The sequence below is a fragment of the Bactrocera dorsalis genome, chromosome 1, assembly GCF_023373825.1.
Source record: "Bactrocera dorsalis isolate Fly_Bdor chromosome 1, ASM2337382v1, whole genome shotgun sequence".
NCBI lineage: Eukaryota > Metazoa > Arthropoda > Insecta > Diptera > Tephritidae > Bactrocera > Bactrocera dorsalis.
In genome coordinates this window covers 14,429,005-14,456,226 of record NC_064303.1, presented here as the reverse complement: position 1 = coordinate 14,456,226, position 27,222 = coordinate 14,429,005, and the positions used below count along the sequence as shown (strand labels likewise).

The 27,222-nt window shown below is 34.4% G+C and overlaps 1 protein-coding gene across 12 annotated transcripts in view; it reads right to left on the bottom strand.

The window, feature by feature from the left end:
- The window catches only part of LOC105228487 (semaphorin-1A), a 481,986-nt gene that overhangs the window by 128,375 nt on the left and 326,389 nt on the right, over nt 1-27,222 (bottom strand). For all 12 annotated transcript variants that reach the window (XM_049455921.1, XM_049455900.1, XM_049455926.1 and 9 more), the window contains 2 exons: nt 18,575-18,683; nt 1,378-1,573 (listed from right to left, as the gene is read on the bottom strand). In XM_049455921.1, coding sequence (XP_049311878.1) covers nt 1,378-1,573; nt 18,575-18,683 — 305 coding nt within the window. The remainder of the gene's footprint in view (nt 1-1,377; nt 1,574-18,574; nt 18,684-27,222) is intronic.

Below are 27,222 nucleotides of genomic sequence, written 5' to 3'. Positions count from 1 at the left end.
AGAGATAAAGTTAGTAATAGCTTTTTGACTGTTTGGACTCTTATAGGTATGCATACATACATATGTGTACGTAGATATAATTTTTATACTGTTTCGAGCATATTAATAGAAGCACTTGCCTCTTATTTTTTATTTTTACTCGAAAATTAGCGTCAGGAATAAGTTTGGTTGGACTTTTTGATTATACATATGTAGATTTAGTAAAAAAATTAAACAGTTTTGTGCATATTAATAGAAGCACTTGCTTCCAATAAGTTTTGAGATAAGGCTGGTAACAGCTTTTTTGACAGATTGGACTTTTATAGGTTTATATATATGGATGTAGATTACATTTTTAAACAGTTTTGTGCATATTAATAGAAGCACTTGCTTTTAATAGGTAACAGTAACAGCTGCTTGACTATTTGGACTTTTATAGGTATACAAATATTGATGGAGATATAATTTTTATACAGTTTGGGGCATATTAATAGAAACACTCACTTTTATAAGGTTAAAAAATAAAGCTAGTAAGAACTTTTTGAATGCTTGGACTTTTTACTTTTTTAGGTATACAAATATGGGTGTAGATATAATTTTAATACAGTTTGGGGCATATTAATAGAAGCACTTGCTTTTAAAGAACGAAAGTTAATAACAACTATTTAGTAGCTTGCTTTCATATGTTCATATGTACATAAAGATGTAGAAAATATTTTTGACAGTGTTGCACATATTAATAGAAGCAAGTACATTTTGGAATCCTGATGGCTAATAAAAATCAGCAAGTAGGGTGATATATATATCCGTTTATGCAGATTTTCTACTTTAAATCGATTATATATGGAAATTCTGAGACAAGATTTGAAAAAAAAATATTTGAAAACATAATGAAAATATCTTTTAGGCACATTCACATGAAATTCTAAACCTTACTGCATTTCCGGTTGATGACAAACCTATAAGTAGACATATTTGAAGCTTAGGCATTGTTCTTTGTCTATTTTGTGGCGCGACATCTATCGGCTGTATTCTACAGCGTTAATTTTACATTACCACAGAAGCTTTAAATATAGTAAATAACATTTTAAAAATGTTTGCACCTCTTCTTAGACCAAATACTTAACAGATGGGCTACCAGGAAGTAATCTCAACTTTCACTTTTATGTAATTTGTAGCGAAATCTCTTGTTATACTTTTAATCCCACTAAAGAACACCTAGAATGATCGCAAATACTTATATTCCAAACACAAACTCTTCAGAATTTTTTCGCAAAGTGCTACTATTAATATGCCCAAAACCGTATTGAGCTACATAAATATGCATGAGATGTGCTCTAGAATATATTATATATGTATATATGTATGTATATAGAGTGTGCGCGTCATTGTACTTACCAGCAAATACCGATGTTGAATTGTGATGCGGATCGTAGGGACATACGGCTTGGCCGCTTTTGTTCGCCTCCTGGGTATAGTTGTACTCGTTGATTATGTATGTATTACACATAGGCCGAAATGAATTGGTGCCGCACACGAACAAACGACCCGGCGACGTCACTACCATGATGCGAATGTAATTTTGACATGCCTCCTGTTAAATTGAAAAAAAAAAACGAGAAAAAGTGAAAAAGAGAAAGAAAACCGAACGTAGCATGAGTAAACATTTTTTTGGCTCGAATCCGAGGGAATTAACTCAATAAAGTAAGAGCGGTTAAGCGCTATGTATTAAAATGGAAAAATCTTAAATTTAAAGTGAGCTTAAAATGCGAAAAAATTCGCTAGACGGTGTATACAAACTTGAATTTAAATATATAATTTTAGATAAAGACCAAAGAATCGGTTTTTTTAGTTAAAGGTGTTCTTTTTTTGGATAAAAATTCGTTTCACCAAATACAAGAGCATAAGACTCTAGAAAATCGATCGAAATCGATAATATTGATCTCATAATTACATAACCATAAAGCTTAATAAATATCCTTGATGCATAAGTCAAATCAAATTTGCATTAACTGGTTGAGAATTGTCATCGAAGCTTTTTTGCGGAACAAAATCTAAAGCTCTCAGAATGAGCGGAACCCGACAAACTCCAATACTCGCTGATAGCATTGAAGGCAATCTTAGCCGAAGCTTATAACAAGTGTATGAAAAATTGTATCAAATATTCCTTACATAATGTTCAAGTGGAAATAAGACAAAGAAGAATAGGCACTTAGTAATAAAAATATTGCCGCCGTTCAGGCAAGTGTTGCTGAACATCACAATTTGTCGATTCCAAGACGTTCTCTAGAATTGGTACTAGCACAAACCACAACCTGGCGGATTTGGAGAAAAGATTTTGGCTTGCAGCGTATAAAATTATTCTCACTCAAGAACTGAAACCATTGAACTACCGTGAACTTGCTGATATTTAAGAAAATCATCTACTCCGTTGGAGCTCACTTTCGTCTGAGTAGTGTGGTAAATAAATAAAACTGTCGATTCTGCTGCGAAGAAAATCCAAAAAATTATTCATGACCAACCATTACATTCCCCTAAACTGACAGCTTGGCGTGGTTTTAGGACTAGCAGGGAGCAACGGTCCGTACTTCTTTCGAAAAAAAGCTGTTGATACCGACTTTTACTGCCAATGGAGAGCGGTATAGATCGATGATAACAAACTTTTTATCGCCGAAACTGGAAGAAGGTGATTTCGGCAACATATGGTTCCAACAAGACGTGACTACCTGCCAAACAGCACATGCAACAACCGAAGTATTGCGAGAAAAGCAGGAGCTTCGATTATTTCAAGAAATTGTTACATTGAATGGCCTCCAAGAAGTTGTGATTTAAGACCATTAGACTACGTTTTGTGAAGTTATTTGAAGTGATTGATATTTAACAAAGGATCAGACTTTCTTAAAGCTTTAGCCGTCAATATTGAAGTGTTATTCATGACATACGACTTGATTTGATGGACTCGATGGGGTTCATCAAATTCGTTCCTACAACAACAGTCGTGAACCCTATTCGAATGATGTTATATACGGAACTTAATTGTATCGATTGTACTTGACATTATTAAAAAAAAAAAAACATTTGAATTACTTAAAAATTAGTGTGTTTTTTTTTTTAAAGAAATCATATCACTCTAATAGGAAATGCCTGCACCAGTTGTATGTTCGATTCGTCAGTTTTTAAGGTTCGGTGAAATAAAAAGAGCTTTTGTAACGATTCGCGGGAACAGTGATTGCTTTTATTGCATCTTAGTAATTATGAAATCATGGGAGATGGAGCCATTTGTGGAAGTTCACGCAAGTGAGGAAAGTTCTCTGAACGCCATTCACTTGGAAGTGGCCAGAAACGATTATTCTACTTTTTACTCAAGCAGCTCACGACTTCTGATCTTAGACCAAGTATTCACTGGGTAGGCAAAAAACATTCGTTTGAAGACGAGCTAAAGTAAGAAACCCTTTCCAGTGTTGTGCGCTGGGTTTGGGACCCGCCACGTAAAAAACACTAACAAAAAAAAAAAAAAGACGAAAACAACCAATTGGAATCTCTAAATCTATTAATATTCATCTAAACTTTTTTCCTTCATCTCAAAATAAGCCAATGTCTTTGAATTCTTACAATGTACGGTCTATGCCGAATATAGCCCAAGTTAAAGTAATAATACTATAAGTCATGCCTTTCCGAATGGAAGAAGGAGATTTGTAGGAGCAGTTATACAGTTGAGTTGAGTGTTCCAATATCCCAAGGATGTGTGACTATCGTTTTCTACATTAACACTATCTCACTATACCAGTTTATACCAATTTTACCTGCGATTCGTGACACTGCAAGGTTTCATGAATCGAAGAGAGCTTTCGTTTTGTTTCATGTAAACTCATACGGATTTTGTTTTCTTTATAAGGTCATAGTGAATAGTGGTTGCTTCATAGAAAATCATGAAAGACTGGGCACTTCTAAGTACTGTCGCGTATTCAGAAGTAGTTTGTTAATTCTAAAGGAAGTTTTCTTCAAAGGCCCCTAACTTTTATATTCGCTTTGAAGCTTCTCAATTTTCTATTCTCTGATCAAGTAGATTTGTAACGTTCTGCTATTGTGATAACCAAAAGTTTTCTATTTCTGTCATTTTTCCAATATGAATTTCAAATTTTGTTTTCATTAAATTAACAATAACAACTTCGTACCAACAAATAATTTTATTGTTGTTTCACTTCTTGGTTGGTCAAATTCAATGGGGATGCGGCACTTTATCAACCTTGGCCATATTTATTTACCATTGGATGATCGAATTGTATATTTTTCCATTAAAAAAATTACCAAAGTTGATTCGGGTCGAATTCACGAGACTATGACGAAGTTTTTGCAATTTATTTATGTTTGTGTATACTTTTGTTGGCGGGTTTAAACAGAGCTATCTATCAGTTTTTGCATATATTTAATTCAATTTAATTCATTTTTGCAACACTTCCGTAAAGTTTTTGCGTTGGCATTTGTTTACTTATTAATAAGTGGAGGCGAAAACGGTAAAATGACGGCCATATTGGTTTTTGTGCTCGTGTCCGCCCGCATACTTATACAAAAACACGCACATAAGCGCAATTCAAATACAATATATAATATAAAACAACAGAACAGCAGTAGTTATGCGACTATTATCACAACACTATATACTTATGCATAGGGTGGTCCTAAAATATCGGATTTTTTTTACGTTTCATTCCCAAAAAGCAACAACAATAACAAATGAGAGCCGTGGTAGTTTTTTGAATTTTTATATAATTATAAATATAATAGGGTGGTTCTAAAATTAAAAAATTAAAAGTTAGCAACGACAACAACAAATGAATATCAACCATAGTTATAAGACATTTTCTGATAAGTCATCGATAGATGACACGTGACTCTATACTAATATATAGTTAGGGTGTTCCTAAAATTTTTTAGCTTTTTTTATATTTCATTCCCAAAAAGCAACAACAATAATAAATGTGATCCGATTTCGATTTTTTAAATACTTACATATAGGGTGATTCTAAAATTTTCCAAAAAAAAATATTTTAAGGGTTAGCAACGACAACACCAAATGAAAATCGTCCATTATAAGACTTTTTCCGATAATTTACCAATAGATGACACGGCACTCTAACGCTTAATTTTTTAAGAAACGCCTTAACTAAATTCAACATTTCGATTTTAAGAACTACCCTAATAATTTTTTGACGTTGCAAAAAGTCGATGATGAGGAGGGCATTAAGAGGTGAACAGAACGAGGACAAAAATGTAGAACCATATTTTCTAAGAGCCACCCTAATACACATTTGTATTCGTCGTTGAAAAAGGAATTATTGAGCAAAGAGGGCATTAAAATATTAACACAATAAGGATCAAAAAACCATCACTTAATTTTTTGAGAACAACGTTAAAAAAGAAGTCATTTAAAGAAGAGGACATTGAAATATTGACAGAATGAGGTTGAAACAATTCAGTACTTTATTTTTTAAGAACCACCCTAATACAAATTCCCATATGACGTTACAAAACGAATCAATGAAACAAGAGATATTAAGGAAATTGACGAATTTCGACAAAATGCAAAAACTCAATTGTTTAAGAACCACCCTAATATACATCAGCATCCGACATTAAAAAACGAATCATTGAAATTGGAGCAACAATAATCGCAAATAACTACAATGCAACAGCATCATCATCAACACGAATGACAGCCGCATCAGCAACTTTGGCATAAAGTCAGTAAGTCCCTTCTGGGCTGCCCGAACACTTCATGCGTACGCGTGTTTAGGTATTCGATAAGGGTGTGTGTGTGTATGTACGTTAATGTGAACACGCTAACGGGAATATTTCGGCACAAAACATTTGTTAAGTCATTCGAAATGGTCCTGAATACAAAGTAGCCAACCAACCGAGCCGCTTACCGCGACAGTTATGTGCGTGTACGAAGTATTTTGTGCTCGTGGCATCTAACACGCATCGGCAATGGCTCGACCACGCGCATGCCAGCACCCACATAACGGTGCGTAAATATTATCCGTTAGCTACGTAGGTATGTATATAGAGGCAGGTATGTATGTATGTAGTTTCAACCATAAAATTCCATTCGGCTTGGCATTTGAGCTGCTTATTTCGCACAGTTGAAAACCCCAGGGCCATAGCCGAGCTCTATTGCTAAGCTCGTCAGCGCAATAATTTTACTGTTATTAGTTAGATAATGTAGATAAATTTATGTATGTGGTTTGGTGTGGGATTTCTTCGCAGCTGAGGGTTGTGTCTGTGTTAATAGAAATACCTACCTTAATTATTAGTAAGATTTCTTGTTGTACTTGGAAATGAGTAGTGTCAGTGTTGAGTGAGGTGAGCTGTTGATGGTTTAGATGATTGTTCAAGTTGGCAAGCGGTAATTGCAAATTCGAGGTTTAAAGACGATATATAAGAGATGGTTTACTCTTAAAAATTTATAAATTTGCTAAACCAATTTTTCCGAAAACGTTAACCTTTTAACTACCAAAATCATATACCTTCATATTCCCTTTTTTCTTGGCCAATGAAATTGAAATCGAAATCACAAATATAAAAAATTTAATAATATCGATTTTTTTCGAAAATTTTAACCTTATAACTACCACAATAATTTTTTTTTTCACTGAAATGTTTTCCTATTCTAATTATTTGAAAATCGAATATAAATCGGTGAAAACCAAAAAAAAAAAATCTTAAACCGATTTTTTCTGAATTTTAACCCTTAAACTGCCAAAATGATTTATTTTAACTAAATTATATTTATATTTTAATGATACGGGTTAATGAAATGGTATATAAAACAAGTTATTTCAAAAAATCTAATTTTCTAAAACTTTAACCCTTTAATTACCTATCTTCACTAAAATATTTTCATATTTCAGTTGCGTAGGTTAATGAAATTGAATTTGAATCTGATTTAATACAAAGAAAATGTCTAAAACCGAGTTTTTCGAGAATATCTATTAACCCTTTAACTACCGAAATCATTATTTTCGCTAAAAAGTTCTAACTATTTGATTTAATAAAATTTAATATAAATCGGTGTTAAGTAAAAAACGTTTCTAAAACCGATTGTTTTCCAAAACATTAACCCTCTAACTACGAAATTAATCTATTTTCACTAAAATACTTGCATCTTCAAATTATGTGAGTTAATGAAATTGAATCCAAATTTGGCTAAACATAACAAAAATTGTCTTGTACTGACTTTTTCGATAATATTAACCCTATAACTACAAAAAACCAAAACAATTTTTTTGAGAATATTAACTCTAACTACCAAAATCACATATTTGAAACAAAAAAATTTTATATTCAAATTATCTGGTTCAATGAAATTGAATCTAAATCTGGTTAAACCTAAAAATATTTCTAAAACATTACTTTTTTGGAAAACTTTAACCCTTTAACTACCAAAATCATATATTTTTACTAAATTATATTCATATTTTAATGATGTGGGTAAACGAAATTGTATGTACATCTGGCTAATTCAAAAAAAAAAATCTATTTTTTGAAAACTTTAACCCTTTAGCTAACAAAATCATCTATTTGCACTAAAAAATTTTCATATTCAAATTATCTGATTTAATGAAATTAAATCTAAATTAGCTGAAACCTAAAAATGTTTCTAGTACAATTTTTCTCGAAAACTTTAACCCTTTAACTACCAAAATCATATATTTTTACTAAATTATATTCATATTTTAATGAGTTCTAGTTCTAGTTCTAAAAAAATCGATTTTTCAAAAACATTAACCCTTTAACTACCAAAGTATTCCATCTTTGATAAAATATTTTCCTATTCAAACTATCTGATATAATGAATTTGAATTCAAATCTGGTTAAACATTAAAAAATTGTTTAAAACTGATTTTTTTTAAATATTAACCCTTCAACTACCAAAAATATCAATTTGCACTAAAACATTTTCATATTCAAATTATCTAGTTTAATAAAATTGAATCCAAATTAGCTTAAACCTAAAAATATTTCTAAAACAATTTTTTCGAAAACTTTAACCCTTTAACTACCAAAATCATCCATTTTTAATGAAATATTTTCGTATTCAGAACATATTAACCCACATATTTGCATCCATACAGTTTACCTGCGACACCTCCATACAATATAATTAATTTATCCAATTATACGATTATTTTTTGCAATTTAATTTAAGTTACACAAAGCGCCATGGCTGCAACATACAAAATTTTAGCTTTTCAAATAACAATTTACACGAACTGAGTAAACTCAACACGCGTAAAATGTAATGCAAACTTTTAATAATAATTTTAATGCTTTTGTAACCGGAAAATTGGTTACATTTATGTTGTTTATGTTGTTGTTATTTTTATGAAGTTACTACAAAAGCCGCAACATTTCCATTTTATTGCATTTTCATTGTGTTTTGCCATTAAATATGTCACAGCGCTAAACACCAAGCCACTAAAGCGCTTTGATGGCGAACTGTGTGTGTGTGTGTGTGTGTTTTGGTGTGTGTAAATGAATGTTTATACATATATGTATGTGTGTGGGAGCGACGCATGAAATTCGCACGCATTGCGTTGTGTTTAGTTGAGTGCGTGAATGTGTTTATGCGAGCGTAATAAAATATTCAGCTGGGAGCACTTGCAGGCGCAACGTTGGCCTTCGGCTTAATTATTATTTAAAATCAACATATGCAACGCTTTTGTTTATTATTTCAAAATATTTAACATTATAACCGGGACCAGCAAAGCGCCACTTAGGTGACTTGCACGTACACTCTTGTTATGTTGTTGTTTTTGTTGTTATGCAAATTGAAAGCTATATGCGTAGATATATTATATTTATATAGTGCGGCCTGTGCCCTAAAACAATCCGATTATTGTATTTGGCATTTTTCAACCGGCATTGTTGTTGTTGCTGTACTGAGCTTAATTTTATTGCCGTTGTTGTTGTTTTGTAGCGCTATTTACATTGCTTTTAAGGTTTTAGGCACGAATTTAAATAAATTAACAAAATATAAATTGTGCCGTAGTGGATATGCGCACCTACTATAATGAAATTTGTAATATGCACATTAGGGTGGTTTGGAAAAAAACGAAATAACGACTTATCGCAGCTTAACACTGTTAATGGAAATACACTATTGCGATTACAGATGTAAACAGTGAATTGCTAGTTGAATACATTAAAGCACATTAGGGTGGTATGAAAAAAATCGAAATACTGGCGTTTAACAGTTTAACACTTTTAATAGATATAAAGTATTGCGATTCTAGATAATATATATTCCAATAAATTAATATATAAATATATATTATGCACATTAGGGTGGTACGGAAAAATAGAAGTAGCGAATTATATCAGTTTAACGCATAATGTATTGCGACAATAGATATAAACAGTGAATGTTTTTATATCTAAATATATTATATGTATGTACATACATTAGGGTGGTACAAAAAAAAATCGAAATAACGACTTATTGGGGCTTAACATTTTTAATAAGCATAAACTATTGAGTTTAAAAATATAAACAATAGACACGTTATTAATAAAATTACATGAACATTAAGGCGACCCTATAAAATTCGAAATAATGACCTATTGCAAAATAAGAGTTTTAATGTATGTACATAAAAATATATTCTCCTGGAAGTGGGACTGAAAAAATTTTAAAATCTATTTTTTAAGCACCACCCTAATATATAATGCCGCTCCATCTTTAAATGTGACTAAAGTTTATAACTGACTAAAATGTCGTACACCGTGGTATTAATTTTGAATAACAATTTTTTTTTTTTTGGAACTTTAAAAGTATATTTTCAATAACCAACCATGTGTAGGGCACCCTAATGTGTCTAGAAAAACTAATAAAAATATAATATTATATATGATAACTTCACCCTTGATAATGCTGTTTTTTTCGAATATGAGAAGTTTATCTTCAATAAACAACCATGTGAGAATCACCCTAATGTGTCAAGAAAAAAATGAAAATATAATATTAATTGTGGTTGAAGATATATAACTTTAAAAATATTGTTTTAAGAGCGGTGGTTGAATATTCGAAAATCGCAATATTTGATTTTCTAAGAATCACCCTAATAAATTAAAAAGTATATTGCCGGCAGTCTTCAAACAGATTACATTCTATAACTTACATTTTCATTAAAATATCAAGTTTTGATAGTAATAGAAAATATTTCTTCTTCGAATTTTCGAAGACTAAACTTCGAAAATAATTAAATCTGTGCGACACACTCTAAATGCACACAAAAGTAAGAAAACGTGTTAGATGTGATATTTTACTCTTTGGTCATACTTTTTAAAAGCTCAGGCTATAAAATCGCGCATTTGACTTCTTAAGAACCACCCTAATATATAAATTTACGCCGTTAAATCTTTATACATAACAAAACATTATAGCTGACAACTTCCTTTAAATAAATATTTAGTTTGGGCATTAAAAAAGAAGACAATATATTTTTGGAAGCTTCGAAAATTTCAACCCTGTATGACCCACCTTAATCTTCTTAAATCCGAAAAAAAACTTTAGATAAAAAATATTCACCTATGTATCTATATTGTTTTCGGAGTTAGAAAACATCGTATATTTAACATTTTTTGAGTACCACCCTAATACACATCCATATTCTATACCGCCGTTTGTGTCACAGCACCACCCGCATGTTATAAAATTCTCAACACTAACTGCCTGCAATGGCTTTTGACACCAACGCTGGCCTCTAAACTCAGTTGACCGCCGAGGCTCTTCCATACAAAGCACTTTCGACCCGAGAGGACAGTGACCAGGGACTGTTTGCGAATAACGGTTGCAATTTCATAGGCAATAACGGGCACATATACATACTATATTTATTCCTATATACTATAAATGCATTATAAATGGCTGGATAAATGTTAAAGGGAGTTGTGTTCATGTGTTTGTGTGTATGTGCCGATGTGCGTGCGCTCTTTTGCTTACAATAATTGTAAAATTAATTAATTGCTATTCAGCTGCGTTGTAGTCATTTAGGAACGCATATGCTGACAACACCATTATACGCAGCCTCACATGGCTTGCAAACACACACACATATGCACACAAGCGCACTCCTTTTGTATTATATTAATATGTTGACCGTGTTTCTGCATAGTTTGTAATTTGATTTTGTAATTAAAAACTAAGCCGGCATTTCGATAACAAAAATTATAATTTTTCGCTTTATAAATCACAAATCAGTGCTTTTATTGGTTTTCCGGTTAGAGGTTTGGTTGTGTATGCGTGGGCTATTTTTGAAAATAATTATATAAATGTGCAGAGATCAAGTGGCGATTAGGCATGGCGGTTAGCGTGCGTTGTGGCATACGCCGCTGAATGCAAGCGCATATCAAAATCACGTGTTCAACAATTTTATTCCGAATTTTGGTAATATTAATTTGGTGGAATTTTTCGCATACGAGTAGTTTCAATTATGTGGGTCTTCTATTTAATAAATATAATGATTTTCAAAAATAGTAAATAGTGTTTTTTTAAGGGGCCACAGCAATTTTGATGTATAATATTTAAAAAAAGTGACAAAATTTCAAAAAAAAAATTTTTAAATTACAAAAATCGAATTTTTGAAAAAAATACGGATTTGTGAAGAATTTACAAAAAAAATGTTCTGAAAATTTTCAAAAATATATATGTATAGGTATAAGGTCGACTTTGAATACATATATTTAACTCACAAATCAAAACTACTCTCTCTCAGGGACCTTGGAGTGGTCTTAGACAGCAAACTGCTGTGGAAGCACAACGTGGAAGGCATAGTGAGAAAAGCCAGCAATGCTTGTGGGCAGATGTTCAGCACAACTTGGGGCTCTCTTCTCTTTTATGCACTGGTGCCATACTGCTATTGTTAAACCAATTCTGCTCTACGATGAAGTAGTATGGTGAACAGGTACACCTACCAGAAGCCAATGGAAAGGGTTCAGATGCTCGCTGTGCATAACATGAACTTTAAGAACAAACACCACGGCTGCTCTTGAACTGGCACTAAACCTGCCACGTAGATCTCTTTGCTGAAAACTGCGCAGCAAAATCAGCGAGACGACCAGTGGCTGCAGGCTAATTTACATATAGAACCTTCAGACATATGTAGCTCGGTGGTTAATAGCGGTTGGGTAAACACCGACAATATGACCACACTTTTTAACTGGGAGAGAAGGTTCAAAGTAAAGGCTGTCGCAAAGGTATGTTAGTCGAAGAATTAAATTATCCTAAAGGACCTAGCAATTGAATTCCCTCTGGTATACCAAAACTGGTCTATGCGTGGCTCATTGAACTGCCAGATTAACCAAACCTAACTTGACGTAGATTTTCCTTTATAACTTTCATGTCTACAATCTTTGTTTGAGAATCAAAAATAATCTGATAAAATGGGATGATTCATCAACATTGATACCATACTTCCATTACTTTTAGATCCTCTGTGGAACAGCTCTCTCTGTTTCTCACTATTATTTTGTAAATCATTGGATAATACAAGTATATCCAAATGATTGCGGCTATAGTGTAACCCGATGATCATATTTGCTTTTAGAATATTGAAGTTCCTTAGTATATTTTGGAATATTTTTTTACTATTTGAAGCTTTATGGCTACTAAGAAAAATTTTGACTATCAACACCAAACTTTTATAAGTTTAATTATCCCCAAAAATCATAAAATTGATACTTGTAAAATTTGTGTTTTTTTATGAATCGCCGTATTTTATAGGATCAAAGAATAGTCCACTTTTCAACTAAATCAGCGAGAAGTGAAAAATATCATGAAAACTATATTTAAACCAAAAAAGGTTCCTAGCTTCGACTAGGTGACAGCCATGTCTCCGATGTATTAAAAAATCTAAGACGAAAAGCATCAGCAATACATCGATAATAAATGCTTGCTTAAATCTCAGATACGTCCCATTGTCTTGGAAGGTATCAGAAATCATTCGTCTCGTCATATTGTTCAATCTCACTGTTGCCTATTTTGTCCCAAGCGTTCGATAGAATTATAAAATAAGACTTCTCGCTACTTCAGGGTTAAGCAGGGTCAATCATATACTACGTTACAGCTAATAAAAAAAGGGTCCTGGGATCACTCTTATACATTTTATTTACTAGCGACATGCGTTTGCCGCCAAACTGCACAATCAATACATTTGCAAATGACACCTGCATCATTACGACCGACAAAAATGAGACTGAGTCGTTGAAAAGAATGCAATCTTGGATCAATCAAGTTAAAAAAATGTCACAACGTTTATCCGCTTACATATTGGGAATGAAGTAAACCTGAAATCTAAGTCTGCGAAATAATTTGGTATGACGCTGGATGGAAAGTTGAAGTGGAAGGAGCATGTACAATATATGAATATACGGAATTCGACAATGAGGTTGCGCTGCACAGTCATACAACGAATCGGTGCAAAGATTCCAAAATAAAGTTCTACGAAAAATTGAAAATCTCCCGTGATTCATACGGAGTTCAGATCTACATCATCGTGATCTTCAGATAAAAATGGTTCAGGAAGTCATTCACAAAACGGCATCGCGAAGCGGCATCTAAACATACAATAAGATCATGAAATCATGTAAACGCTGAAACCCAACAACTAGGAGAGATTAGAAATAGTAGGTTCAGACTAAAAAGAACAACGCTTCATGGCGTTTGGTTTTTAGATAAGCTTTTAGCAGAGCTTTTATTGTTTTCCCTTATAAATTGATAACAGTATTGCTTTTTAGTTTACATTTGTCACTAGTTGCAATTTAAATGAAATGTAAAATCATAACCTTATTACGTTTCAATAAAAAAAGCCTTTAATGCCCAATAACCACCTCCATAGTCAGGATAAATGAAGACCTAGTAATCAAAAAGCGGGTTTCGGTTGGCAAAATCTTCAACCTTCACTCCATTTCAGCAACAATATTTTGACATTTCTTAACTTCTAACTGGAATTTCACATTTCTTTATCGAGTTCATAGTAAAGTGGCTTTCGGAATCCTTCCGCGGCTTCTATTTGGCATATTTAGGATAGGTGGGGAGTATAGCCAGCAGGTTACCTTGGAAGAAAAGGGTACAGCACAGAAAGGATGTCAATAGGAAAACATCGTAAGTGATCGTTTTGAACTCTCTTTAGAAAAATATAATATGAAATGGCTTCTAGAATGCTTCCGGCGATTCCGTTTGGAAGGATTAAGAGAAGTGGGTAGTACAGCTAACAGGATACATCGGAAGAATTTCTTTGGAGAGAAAAGCAAATACAAGTAGAATAGAGAGGATGCCATTAGGAAAAGTGCAACGTCAGTGATCGTTTTGAATTCTCTTTAGAAAAATTTAATGTGGAATGGACCTTGGCATGATGCTCTTTTTAGACGGTACAAATTATCTATTGTTGTCCAGCAAAAAATGTTAGAAAAGACAATTTATTTTAAGAAAATTTATGGGTACATAACTGATGGAGTTAAGCGACTACATAACTCAGGAATGGAAAGTAAGACATTCTTGATTTGGAAATTTACAGGCATGAAATATACTTTTCAGCTATATTATTATAGAAGTAAAGGACTGTAAATGTAGATAATTTCAGTATTACAGTATCCCATACCATTTTGGGTATTTAGGATAATTTTTTTCGGACTTTGCAGTTTTTTTTACTGCAGTCAGTTGATTAATAGGAGACACCAAGGATTGATAGCTTCCTTGAGAAGTTCCAGTTGCAGCATTTTTTACTGAAAGTAATCGACAAAGGGACCATAGGCGTTTTCAACTGCCTTGAGAAATGGTATGAGCAACTGTTCCATGTAATCATTTAATCCAGGCTTAAATTTGGCTTTGGCTACTGAAATAAGCAACCGTATTATAATACATAAAAACAAATTAAAATTCGCAGTTATGAAAATTGTTCGAATAAAAATGTAGCATGTAAAGCAAACAACAGCAAAACTAGTTACTTAAAAAGCAACCCAGGCAAACGGACTCAACCTCCATACGAAATAAATTAATTTTTAACGCCAAAATTACTTCATATTCAAACAATTGCCATCAAACAGAAAGTAGTTAAAAATTTCTGCGAAATACCCTACAAGCAGACACGCACACACGCGCCGCGCACAAATGTATGCAATAAATGTGAGCAAGTGAAAGCACATTCCACTAGAATTAATTAAATTCGCATATGAAATATCTTTCATTTTTTTTTTATTACGCAACTATTAACATATTAAGCATAGCAAAGGCGAGCGAATGTTGTAAAATATGTTGGAATATTTTATGGCAGTTTCTACATTTACCGCAAATAACAGGAAACTTTGACTTTATTTAAATTTTAATGTAAAGCATACAAACTGATGCACGCACACATATATGAATTATAAGCATGTATATGTGTGTGCGTGTGTTTGTAGTTGTTTAAATTACCGCAAAATCGCAAAATCGCAAAATGCAAACAATTTCTTTGCAAGCTGAAAAAAAGGTAAAAAAATCACGCGAGAATTGCATTGCAAAAGGAGTGAGGCAAAAAGCCGATTATTCATGGGTAAGGAAAGCTGGCGCAAAAGCGAAGGCAGCGTGCGCTGTGCAGTGGTACAAAGCAATAAGCAATGAGTCGTGAGTTAAGTGTGCGAAACAAGGAATAACGAGTTTACCAAACAATGCCTACTTGGCATTTCAAAGTAATCGCAATCGCCTAGATTCAACTTAACACCTAAAAATATGCAACGCAAATTGCCAACAACTAAATTCAAGTGCTGCAGCGCAGGCATACAAACACATACATATATAAATGGGAGTGTATGGAAATAAATTCGCCTGCCAACCTAAATACATACACTATGACGCACAGTGGGGTAGTTTGGGTTTTATTGCAAAGAATATGGATTTATGAAAAATGAAAAAATGGAATTCAGAACAAACATATTCTTTGCAAAAATTTAAATAAAATTTATTTTTGGTAAAAATTAAATAAAAAAGTAAATGTATGTACATATGTAAGTATATAGGAAAATTGTAACAAAAAAAAATTGAAATAGAAACTATTTAGAAAATTAAAAGAAATACGTTCATACTTACATAGAAACATCTATGAAAAATTTCAAAATAAGATATTGGAAAATTTCAAACTTTTTTTGAAAAATTAAAAAATTATAATTTTTAAAAAATATTTTTTAAAAATTAGAAAATATTTATACTTATGTATGTGTATACCGTATAAAAATTAAACACAGTTTTTTCAGTTAAATAATATTTTTTTGAAATTCAAAAAAAAATTGTAAAAAATAATAATTTTTGATATTTTTATTTTTGATTTTGATTTATATATTAGAAAAGGGTATTTTAAAAATAGAATCAAATATTTTTTGAAAAAAGTTACTAATATTTTTTTTATGTATACATAGTATATGTATGTATGTAATTGATAAAAGTAAAGAAAAAAATTATTTAAAAAAATAAATAATTCGGTAAAGTATTTTTGAAAAACGATAATACTGTTTTTTCGAAAAATTTAAAATATAAATGTTAGTATATCTAAAAAAAATATTTTTGAACGTTATGAACATTTTTTTTGAAACAATTAAAACATAATAATTTTTGGAAAATGTGTTTTCGAAAAAAATTATTAAAAAAAAAAAACAAATAAATAGAGTATAAAATTTTTTTGAAAAATTTGCAGCAAATATTTTCGAAAAATTAAAAACTAAATTTTAGAAAATGTAAAAACATTTCGCGGAAACTTTTATTACTGTAATAATTGATTAAAAAAGATGTATATATGTACATATACTTATATGTATGTATGTATATCATTACAAAAAATGTTAAAATAAGATTTTTGAATTAAAAATTATAATTTAAATTATTTTTTCTGTAACTCTATAAATTTGTATAGCTATAACTTTTTAATTTTATGAAAAATTTTGTAGTTTAAATATTTTTCAAATTGCTAAGAAAATTTTTCTATGTCGAAAAAAATTTTTTTTTTTTTTGATAATTTTCACAAAACAAATCTACTCATTTGAACATTGTTTAAAGGCATAAAATATTTTTGCATTTTTCATTTCCTTTTTATATAATTTTTAGCAAACCCAAAAATTTTAGCAATTTTTGAGCATACACAACCCACTGTGCAGCGTTCATTCACCCATTCCTTTATCGACTGCGCCGACGACTATGACGACGTTTTCTAATTGCGTGACTATGCAAAATATTTCGCTAACTCTAATTGCATTCCAACAATGACTTACACACACAGACACAAGCACACGCCCGAACACTTGTATAGATAAAAGCAAATAAACCGTTGTACAATACTACCGGTATGCAGCACAAATGAATCGGAAATAGTGCGGCACAGCAAACTGCCATGTAAATGAATGTATACAGATGTATGAGTATGTGTGTGTTTGTGCGCTGCTGAGTTGTGATGTTGGCTGATAAAGCAGATGCACGAACGGACAGACAAAAATGCCATCAAAGTTGGCATACAAATTGCCGTAAAATAGTACACGAATTCCTATTATGCTGACTGCCAAGCGATTGCTAAGTGGTTGAGGCGAGAAGTGGGGTGAGTTAGCACGCTTTTAGGCGCCTTGTGAATATTTTGCCTACGGCGCTTATCGCGCTTTCCCGTCGAAAGGTGTGGCTGGCTTTCAAACGAAGTGCGCGAGAAAATTTCTTTGAAGTAAATGCTTAATTAGCGCTAAAATGCGTGACGCGTCATAACTGTTTAAGTGCTAATGTGGTAGCACCTAAAGGTATGCTATAGCTAGACATACATATAATCGATATGTATACAGTTATACGATGGGCACGCTAAATTTTATGCGACAAAGGCGTAAATTAATGGCATAGCTGACCTTTTGACCCAGAATTTTGAGTGAAAAATGCCACGCATTTCGAATACTTAGTTTTTCTGCCTTTAATTTAGCACACTTGAAATGTGACTTATGTGGTCCGCAGCGCCTTTCGCTGTTTGTTGTCACTTGCGGCTGCATACATACATATATTTGACTGTCGGTGTTGCGCTTCGCATGTTCAAGTGCACTTTGAAGCGCCTATAATTATGCAGCAATCGTGCGCACGCACACTATTATATATGCAGAGGCATACTGCTAGGCGCATATGCAAGCGCTGCTTGCCATTTTGATTGCACTGCCGTTGCCCATATTTTGTCATGTTTATTTTTAATTGTTTAAAGTTTCGCAGCGCACACTTGACGCTCTTCAGTTGCGCAAAAAAGAAATTACACAAAAAACGCAACAACAAATATTAAAGTACGAATTAATTGCCGCTGCTGGCACGAAGGGAAGCGCGCTCGCACCTTAAACGACACATATGAACGCGGCACGGAAGCACATTTTGCCGTTAATGACGCACGTGTCGTGGATGTCCGGAGCGCGTGCGTGGCAGGGCGTGTGTAATGTGTATACACATATATTTTTTATTTGTATACATCTTTTCAACTATAAATAATCAAGCGCTGCAATTATGGCTGTCACGCAAAAACAAGTCATAATAATAATCGTGTTCTATTTTCGTACTCACCTCGGCTTTGCCTTTGATAATGCACATCTTGACGTCATCCTCTGTGGATTGCCACACTAAGCGCTGCTGCTCAGATAAATCGTGTATACTCAGGTTATAGACGATGTTTCTGCAAATACAAATGGAAAATTATACGTTAGTTGCAGGCAAGGTTACTTGCGGAAGTCAAAAAATTTAAAATAGGCTGGGTGGTATGTAGAATCAGGGAGTAGCAGAACCTCAAAAAATGCTTACGGTGTTTGGAATCTGCCCAGCTGGCGAGAACCTGCAGAAACTCGGACGATAGTAGTTAGTGCTGCCGCAAATGTGAGAGGAAAAGATCACTTCGCGAAGACATGGAGGAAGAAACCGTCCTCTAGTGCATGTAAAAAGCAAGGACAGGAGAGCTCTAATCATCAGATAGGTAAAATGAAATGTTCTCTCTATCCAGAAGCCAGTAACAGAGTCAAAATATGAGAATTAACAGCTCAACCAGAATCGATGTGAAGCAGCTCTAGACCTGCTTAGGCATACAGTGTTTGAGCAGAAATTCAATGTGGCCATAGTTCGAGTACAATATAAAAACATAACATAACAGCAACGTGGACATCCGACTTAATGAACATAGCGGCCATTTGCACCTATGGAAAAAACGTATTCCCGGAAAAGCGACTAACAGGACAAGCCTACTACTCACGTGCAAAAATTTGCGAAATAACTTTTTATAGTGTCGTATAAGGCGAATATGAAAAGATTCTCGATAAACTGGTATGAGAAGGGTTAAACACCAGAATGTACGTTATGACGGGTGCCTCTACAAGCTTCAAGCCAGAGGCTGGAAATCTGAAGCCTTGATGTGGAAATATACAAATTATTGCTGAATGACAATCCGGAGTACACTACAGATATAGAACAGAAGGCTGAATACCTATGTAGTTAAACATGTCAGAAAAGCCTGCGTTGCCGCTTTGTGCAGGCAAAAAAGAAGGCACATACTCGTACAAGAAATCCGCATAATGGTGGAATAAGACTATTGAATCTCTGAGAAGCGAATGCCACAAAGTGAGGCACCAGTGTCAAAGAGGACGACAGACAAACGACGAACTTCTCAATGCTAAACGGGCGCGTTAAAAGAAAACGAAATGACCTCAAAAACGCAATAAAGCAGAGCAAGGTTTGTTGCTTTAAAGAAAACCCGTTGGCAGATGCATACAAAATGGTCCAGACAAAGACTAAAGACCATAAAGGAGAAGCGCTGGCATACCCTAGATTTTTAAAAACGGTTATCCGAAGCCTTTTTCCTACAATTGCTACAAAGGAAACATATAAAAGAAATTTGGAGCTGTAAACGCACCGCTGGTCACTGATGAAGAAATTGTGGAAGCAGCAGTGGGATTCGCAAACACTACGGCATCAGGCCTAGATGGCGTTCCGAATAAGACCCTAAAAATTACTAGTAAACACAAATCCGCTCCATTTACGAAACTTTTTACGCTATGCTTACAGGAGGTATTTATCTCTAAAACTTGGAAAAAATCAGCGACTAATGATTTTACAAAAACCAGCAGGGGAGCTGGGTTGCTACCGATCTTTATGGATGCTGGAAACAACGGGGAAAATAATGCAGCGTATAATCTGTGTGTGGCTAGAACAACACCTAGAAAGAGAACCACCGAGCTTAGCCGAAAATCAATATGGTTTTCGTGGACACAGGTCAACAATAGACGCTATCAAAAAGCTTATGGAGGTGGCAAGCAAGGCAATTGAAGGAACCAGGTGGTTGTATGGTTCGAAAGTATGTATACTGTGCGGTAATGACGTTTGTAAAAAATGATGTAAAAAATGCCTTCAACTTGGCGTATTGGCGGCATATCATAGAAGCACTAAATCAAACTATCACCAATGAAAACACCACTCTACCTTCGAAGGATCTTATCTGATCTATAACTTTCGGATAGGTTACTGCTTTGTGACACAGAAGAAGGACTTAAAAAATACATTGTGATAGGCGGAGTACCACAAGGCTCATTACTAGGGCCACTACTGTGGAATGCTTTATATGGCGGTGTGTAACGACTCCCACAGTCTAAAGAAATATAGATTACCGGATGTACTGACGATATAGCAGCAATAGTAGTAGATATAAACCAGATAGAGTGCCTATAACCATGCGTTGATAAAAATAAATGAATAACTTACATGAGCAAAGCTCCAGTTAGAAGGCGAAATAACCGGAACGGTACCAAAAACGAGTAGAAAAAGGCTAGAGGCGACTCCGCTCAACATTGAGGAATACAATATATCAACGTAACACTCGCTGTTCAAATATCATTGAACATGCTTACTTATCAGCAAAGCCGAAATTGTACTAAATAGAAATATCTATTTATATATTAATATACATACATACATATGTATAGACATAATGCATTTACATGCAATGCACATCTACGAGTAATAATAATAAAAATGCATGGGACAAAAATCATAAATATACAGCAGAGATAACATTAAACACACACACGCACACTTACAATAAATTATACACTTGAAATCAACCCCATGTCAAGCAGCAGTAATAATATGCTGCAATACATAAAAACATACACACATACACACATACAAATATATTTAGTTATTTAGGATAGTTTTAAAAATTGTATATGAGCAAGAAAATACAAAATAAAAATCAGAATGAATATATTCTCCCTCAATGTAAGACTTTCAATTCCCCCCACCAGCGGTAAGGATTGTTAGAAGCTATATTGAGGTATTAACACTCGCTGAAATACTTGGGCATCATTATTGACGCGAGACTAAATTACCGAACCTATTTACATTGAGTAAAAAAAGCAGCCAAGGTGACTGCTGCACTAACGTGGCTAACATAGGTGGACATAGTCAGTTTAGACGCGCTCTCCTTTATTCTGTGCCCACGCTATTAAGATGAAAGACAGGCTCTTGGAGAGCGGTTAATCCTTGAAAATATTGTAGCACACACTATACGCTCCCAACAGGTGTGGCACTTTGCTAGAGAATGGAGAGCGACAGCCCTAGTAGAGCTTAGAAGAAAAGTGTGGCAGAGAAAGAACAAAGAACGTATGATTAACGTGGAGTAGTAAAATATTTAAAAGCTTTTTCTAGCGATGAAATGTCTGGCGGCGATGCTGCAAGGAAAATAAAGAGCTATAGAAGGCGGAGGTAGGGTTTCGTAAGTGGCGTTCTACCTCGCAAGTTCCACATAAGCTAAAGCTGGTGGCGCAGAATTCGACTTTGAAGTGCGTCCATCGTATACTCTAGATCTGGCACTCATTGACTATCCTCCGTCTTCAGCTCTCTCAAGAGAAAGCTCGCTGGAGGAAATTTGGCAACAATGCGGAGGTAATCGCAGAAACTGAGACTGCTTTGAAGGCTATGAGCAAATGTATTATAAAAATGGAATTGAAAATTTGTTAACCGCTATAATAGTTGTCTCACCCTCGAAGATAACTATATTGAACAATAAAAAAAATTTTATCGAAACAAATTTTCTTTTTAAAAACAAATTTTTTGTACTTATTTAATTCTACGAACTTTTCAGGTGGGCTGAGTTGTAATTTATGAGCAAAAGTTGATAAAACTTTGTTCATAAATTTAAAATTTTTACTTTACTCTTCAAAATTTATGCCGTCCGCCTCAAAGTAATCTCCCTTGGCCCCAATAAACTTGTGTCAACGTTGTTTCCAATACTCGAAACAGTTGTTGAAGTCAATTTCCGGAAAAAATTTCCTTCAATACGTGTAGCGATTCATGTACTATAATGTCTTCAATTGACTCAAAACGGTTTCACCGGAGCGGTCGTTTGAGTTTGTTGAATAGGCAGAAGTCACACAGAGTTAAATCATGCGAATACGGTGCTTCTGACATTAAAAAAACTCAAGAAGAATAAATGAAATTTAAAAAACTTAAAGTCTTACTATTTGTTGCCCACAGAAGTATATCAAAGGAAATAGTCATGAGTTTGAGTCATAGATGCCCGAAAATTGATAATTATAAGAAATATGAATTGGATTTGCGGGGATTAATTTATTTCAAGTTTAATTTTTAATGATGTCTGCCATAAATTCACTACTTTCCCATAGTTATTACTAAGTAATACCTCAATACTACCGTAATTAACCACTTTTTGCCGGTGAATATAATAAAAAAATATTTTCTGCAACTTTCATAAGTTTCCAATTATGCGCATACACCGAACACAATTCACCAACAGCCACTCCATCTTACTGATTTAGAAGTTATCGGCGAATAAGCTGAAGTGCAAATAACTTTTCTGAAGTATGCAAATTGAACGGCTCAAATGCTCATATCTATACGGATGCATTAAAACTTTCGCAGCAAGCTTCATATTCAGCGCAATACGTTGGCGCACAAGTGAACGAAAACCGAATAAAAACGAAACAAAAAACTGCGTAAAACAACAACAACAACGGTATGTGTGAAATGAAAACCACACAAACACATACAAGCATACGGCTGTACTTTATAGACGCGCACTCAATTGAGGCAGCAGTCGATCGAGCGCGAGTATTTCGCAAAGCAACGTAGAGGCGCGGTAGAAGGAGCAGAGGAAATGGCGAAAGCAAAAATCCGCCATGTCGAAAAACCAATGAACTGAGCTTATCAAAACTTCCGTCATCAGCGTTACACTGCTACAAGCGCGCAAGCACTACAGCTATTTCGAATAAAAAAACAACAACAAACAAGAAGAAAAAGTAAAGCTCGAAAATACGCCAAAATATGTGAGGAAATCGAAAAAAAAAATTATTTCAATAACGCAAAGGGATTTACACACACATAGTCTCACATATGCGCCAAATTCATGCAATGAGTCGTGCTTGTAAGCATTCGTGTGCGATTGGGTGCCGCCGCATGCTTTTAGGCGCATAGTGAGCGTATGCGACGAGGAAATCAGCGAATGAATGCGAATGCGATTGCGAGTGGAAAATTTGTTGGCGCATATACGCGAAAAATATGCAGCGGATAACGGATAAGTTGGTGCAACATTGCAACAACAACAACAACAGTCCTAAAAAATTTGAAAAAAAAAAATAGTGAAGATGACAAGCAACATTACAAAAAATACAACAACTTAGATTACAACAACAATTTATATTACAACAACAATATTTATTACAACAACAATGTATATTACAACAACAACAAAAATAGTAAAGAAAAGTCCTAAAATAACAACAAAAAATGCAACACCAACATCACATAATGCAACAACAAAAACATTGCAACAGCAATTTTTATAACAACAACAAGAACATTTAAAGTTATATAACAACGATAACAATAAAAATTACAACAACAAAACTAAAAAATTTACGACTACAACAACAACAAAAAGTATACAACAACAACAACACTTATTACATCAACAGCACAAAAAAACATCAACAACAAATGCAACTTCACCAACGCGACTACCCGCTACAAAGCAACACTGCAACAAAAAGGGTGTGGCAGCATGGCAGGTGCTTGACTGAGAGCGCAGAGCACGCGAAATTTTTGCATACGCTTTCATTGATGAATGTATTAGCGCCGCGTTGAGTTTGTTTATGCCGCAACGACAGCTGCCTGGAGCCGGATGCCGCAGCTCAACAAATTTTGGCAGCATATAGATCAACTTCCGGTATTTGCACAGTCGCACACACAAACAAAAGTAACTATTGCTTTATATATGCATGTACATATATGTGTGCATGTGTGCGTGCGCTTTCGATATTGTGCCGATATCTTTGCATACAAATTTATGCAAAAAGTAAGCTTATGCGCAAAAGTTTTGAGTACAACTACTAAAAATATAACTGTACACGGCACAAGCAAGCATAAGTAAGCAGAAGTGCGCATAAGTATTTACTCAATGAATTATTTATGGCGATACTTTGTTGCTTATGAAGAGATAATGCTTGTTTACTTACTGTTTCGAAACTATGTATGGCTTGGTATTAAGAAATATCAGTGAAGTTGTGTGTGTGTGTGTGTGTGGATGTGTGTAGGTGCGTGTGAGGGAAAAATAAATCAAAAATAAAGCTATTGCAACTAAGTGTTTGTTAAAGCGTAAAAAGACTAACGGCATGACAGAAAACAAAAAAATATATATGATTTACGAACGGAGAGTGGAGTGTATGGGTTCAGTATAAGTCATTATAAGTATACTTGATCCAAGATTTTCACTTGTATCCGTTTCTATTGGAGTTGATAATCGGGTGTTCGAAATATAAAGACATCATGGATTATGGAACTAATGTTGGAAAGTTATTCAAAACTGAATTATGACTCATCAGCTCCGAGAGGACAATTTTGCTCAGAAGAAAGGCCTAATTCGTATGAACTTGTCATCCGCATGAATGCTATCAATGTTCACTTCCAAAATGCTACTCGGTAAAAAAAAAATATAGAGAAAATATTTACGGAGCGCACTGATACATACATCATACAACAATACACAATCCTTGAGACCTCTAGCTATGACTAGAATATTATAAACGATTACCTAACAGTTTGGGAATGAAAAAGATATAAATAATGAATATTAAAGTAGTTTTAATAAAATTAAATAGTGTTTGTTGTCGACCGAGTTAAAAATTTGTTCGAACTTAAAGTCACTATATACATATTTGAACCGGACTACTCCATTTATAGTGCGCTTACACCAAATCGATGAAAATTCATTTGATATATACAACCTAAGTTCATGTGAAGTTTGATCTCCGTATGCCAATTAGAAAGGTGAATTTTGTCCATTTCATCTCCTTTAAAGTAATCCCCTCCCGCTGCTATACATTTATGCCAACAAATTTTTCAGTCATCATGGCACTTTTAAAAATCCTCCGTCGTGATGGCCATCAGTGTCTTCTTCGATTCAGTTTGTATATCCTCAATTGAGTCAAAAACGTTTCCTCTCAAATTTTGTATTTCTAACTAAATATCGGGTGCGGAAAAATTATGAATGTGGGAAAGGGCTTCAGTTTTATCAAAAACACTTTCGAGACATGCCTAGTTCTGGACGACCTTTGACCACTTCAACTGATGAAAATATTAAAAAAGTGAAAGATATGGTGCTTGAAAATCGTCAGGTAAGTGCTAGAGAGATAGCAAGGGTGTTCGACATTTCTCGCTAGTTCGATAAAGCTAAAATTATTTCAAAAACAGTACCATAAACATGTCTCTTTGGACACGCTGGATCCGATCCGATTCTTGGAGAGCATTATAACTGCCAATGAGATATGAGTGTATGAGTTTGACATACATATAAGTCAACAATCATTTAAATGGAAAGAAAAAACGAGCCGAAACATTTCTGGAGGGACAGACGGACAGACATCCGTCGAAAATGGCTGAAATTGTGAAAGTACAGATCATGGATTTTATACGATGATTATGCACCATTGCAACGAGCGACGATTGTGACTGAGTTCGAAGCTAAAAACAGCAATAAATACCATCGATCAACCATTGTATCCACTAGATTTGGTTCTGTGTGATTTTTTCTTGTTCCTCAAACTGAAATTAAGAGGAATAACTTTTATAACTACCGCAACAATAAATTTTCGGCCTACTACCGCAACAAAAAAACTTGGCCTGCACATAAACCAGCAGTCTTCCACCTTTGTAAGCAATAATTTCGATTAAGCACTGATGTACGCGACTGTACACGGCTTAATCGCATCAATTCATACAATTTTCCATTATTTACCGCTGCATTTAAATACAACAACAACAACAACTAGCACAAACGACACTAACATAATCTACATTATATAATATAATGCAACTGGCAACTACACGATTGATAAGAGCACAAATGATGCGTTGAGTTTGCCAGCTAAGTGCGGGCAACACGGCGTATGAGTGACACAAAGCGCCAGCAAGGCTGAGCAATTGTGCGTAGATGTTGTTGTCGGCGTTGTTTTTGTTATTATGACAGCATACAACATTGTGGATTACTGTGTGTATATAGTTGTTGTTGTTTTTGTATATGTATACGTGTTGTTGTTGGCGCTTATGATACCTTTGAATTACCAGAACAATAACAATAATAATCGCTGCAACAACAAAGGCAGTGGGTACCAATTGCAGGTACGCATACATACATGCGAGTATATACTAGCTAGCTATAATTGTACAGCAGCACGCACAACACACGCGACAGACACGCGCCAGCGACCGCGCAATCAACGCCAACACACAAAGCGCCACACAATGCCGACTCATTTGCAATTGAAGCGGCAATGCAGGCGGCAACCCTTTAATACGTACAAAAGCCTGCGCCATCAATGTCAACATGCTGCCATGTCTCGCTACTTGACGGCACCAATTTGTGCCTGCGGTGGCGCGTCCGGCGTCGGGGCTAGTGGGTTATGAGCGCCGCGCCAGCAATAACCAGCAACGTAACCGTTAGCAAAACGCGCAGTGCATGGCCAGTACTAGCGCGCACACGTACGCTTTAGCTGCATAGACGCGGCGCTTGTGCGTAAAAATGCGAAAAACGCGAAACAACCAATGCAGCAAAATCGTTGATGGACAGCGCGCGCGCTCACCATTGTACGTTGACGCGTCATCAAATGGCGTATATACGTTGCCGGCAACTACAGTAGGACTAGCGGCGCAGCCTCGTA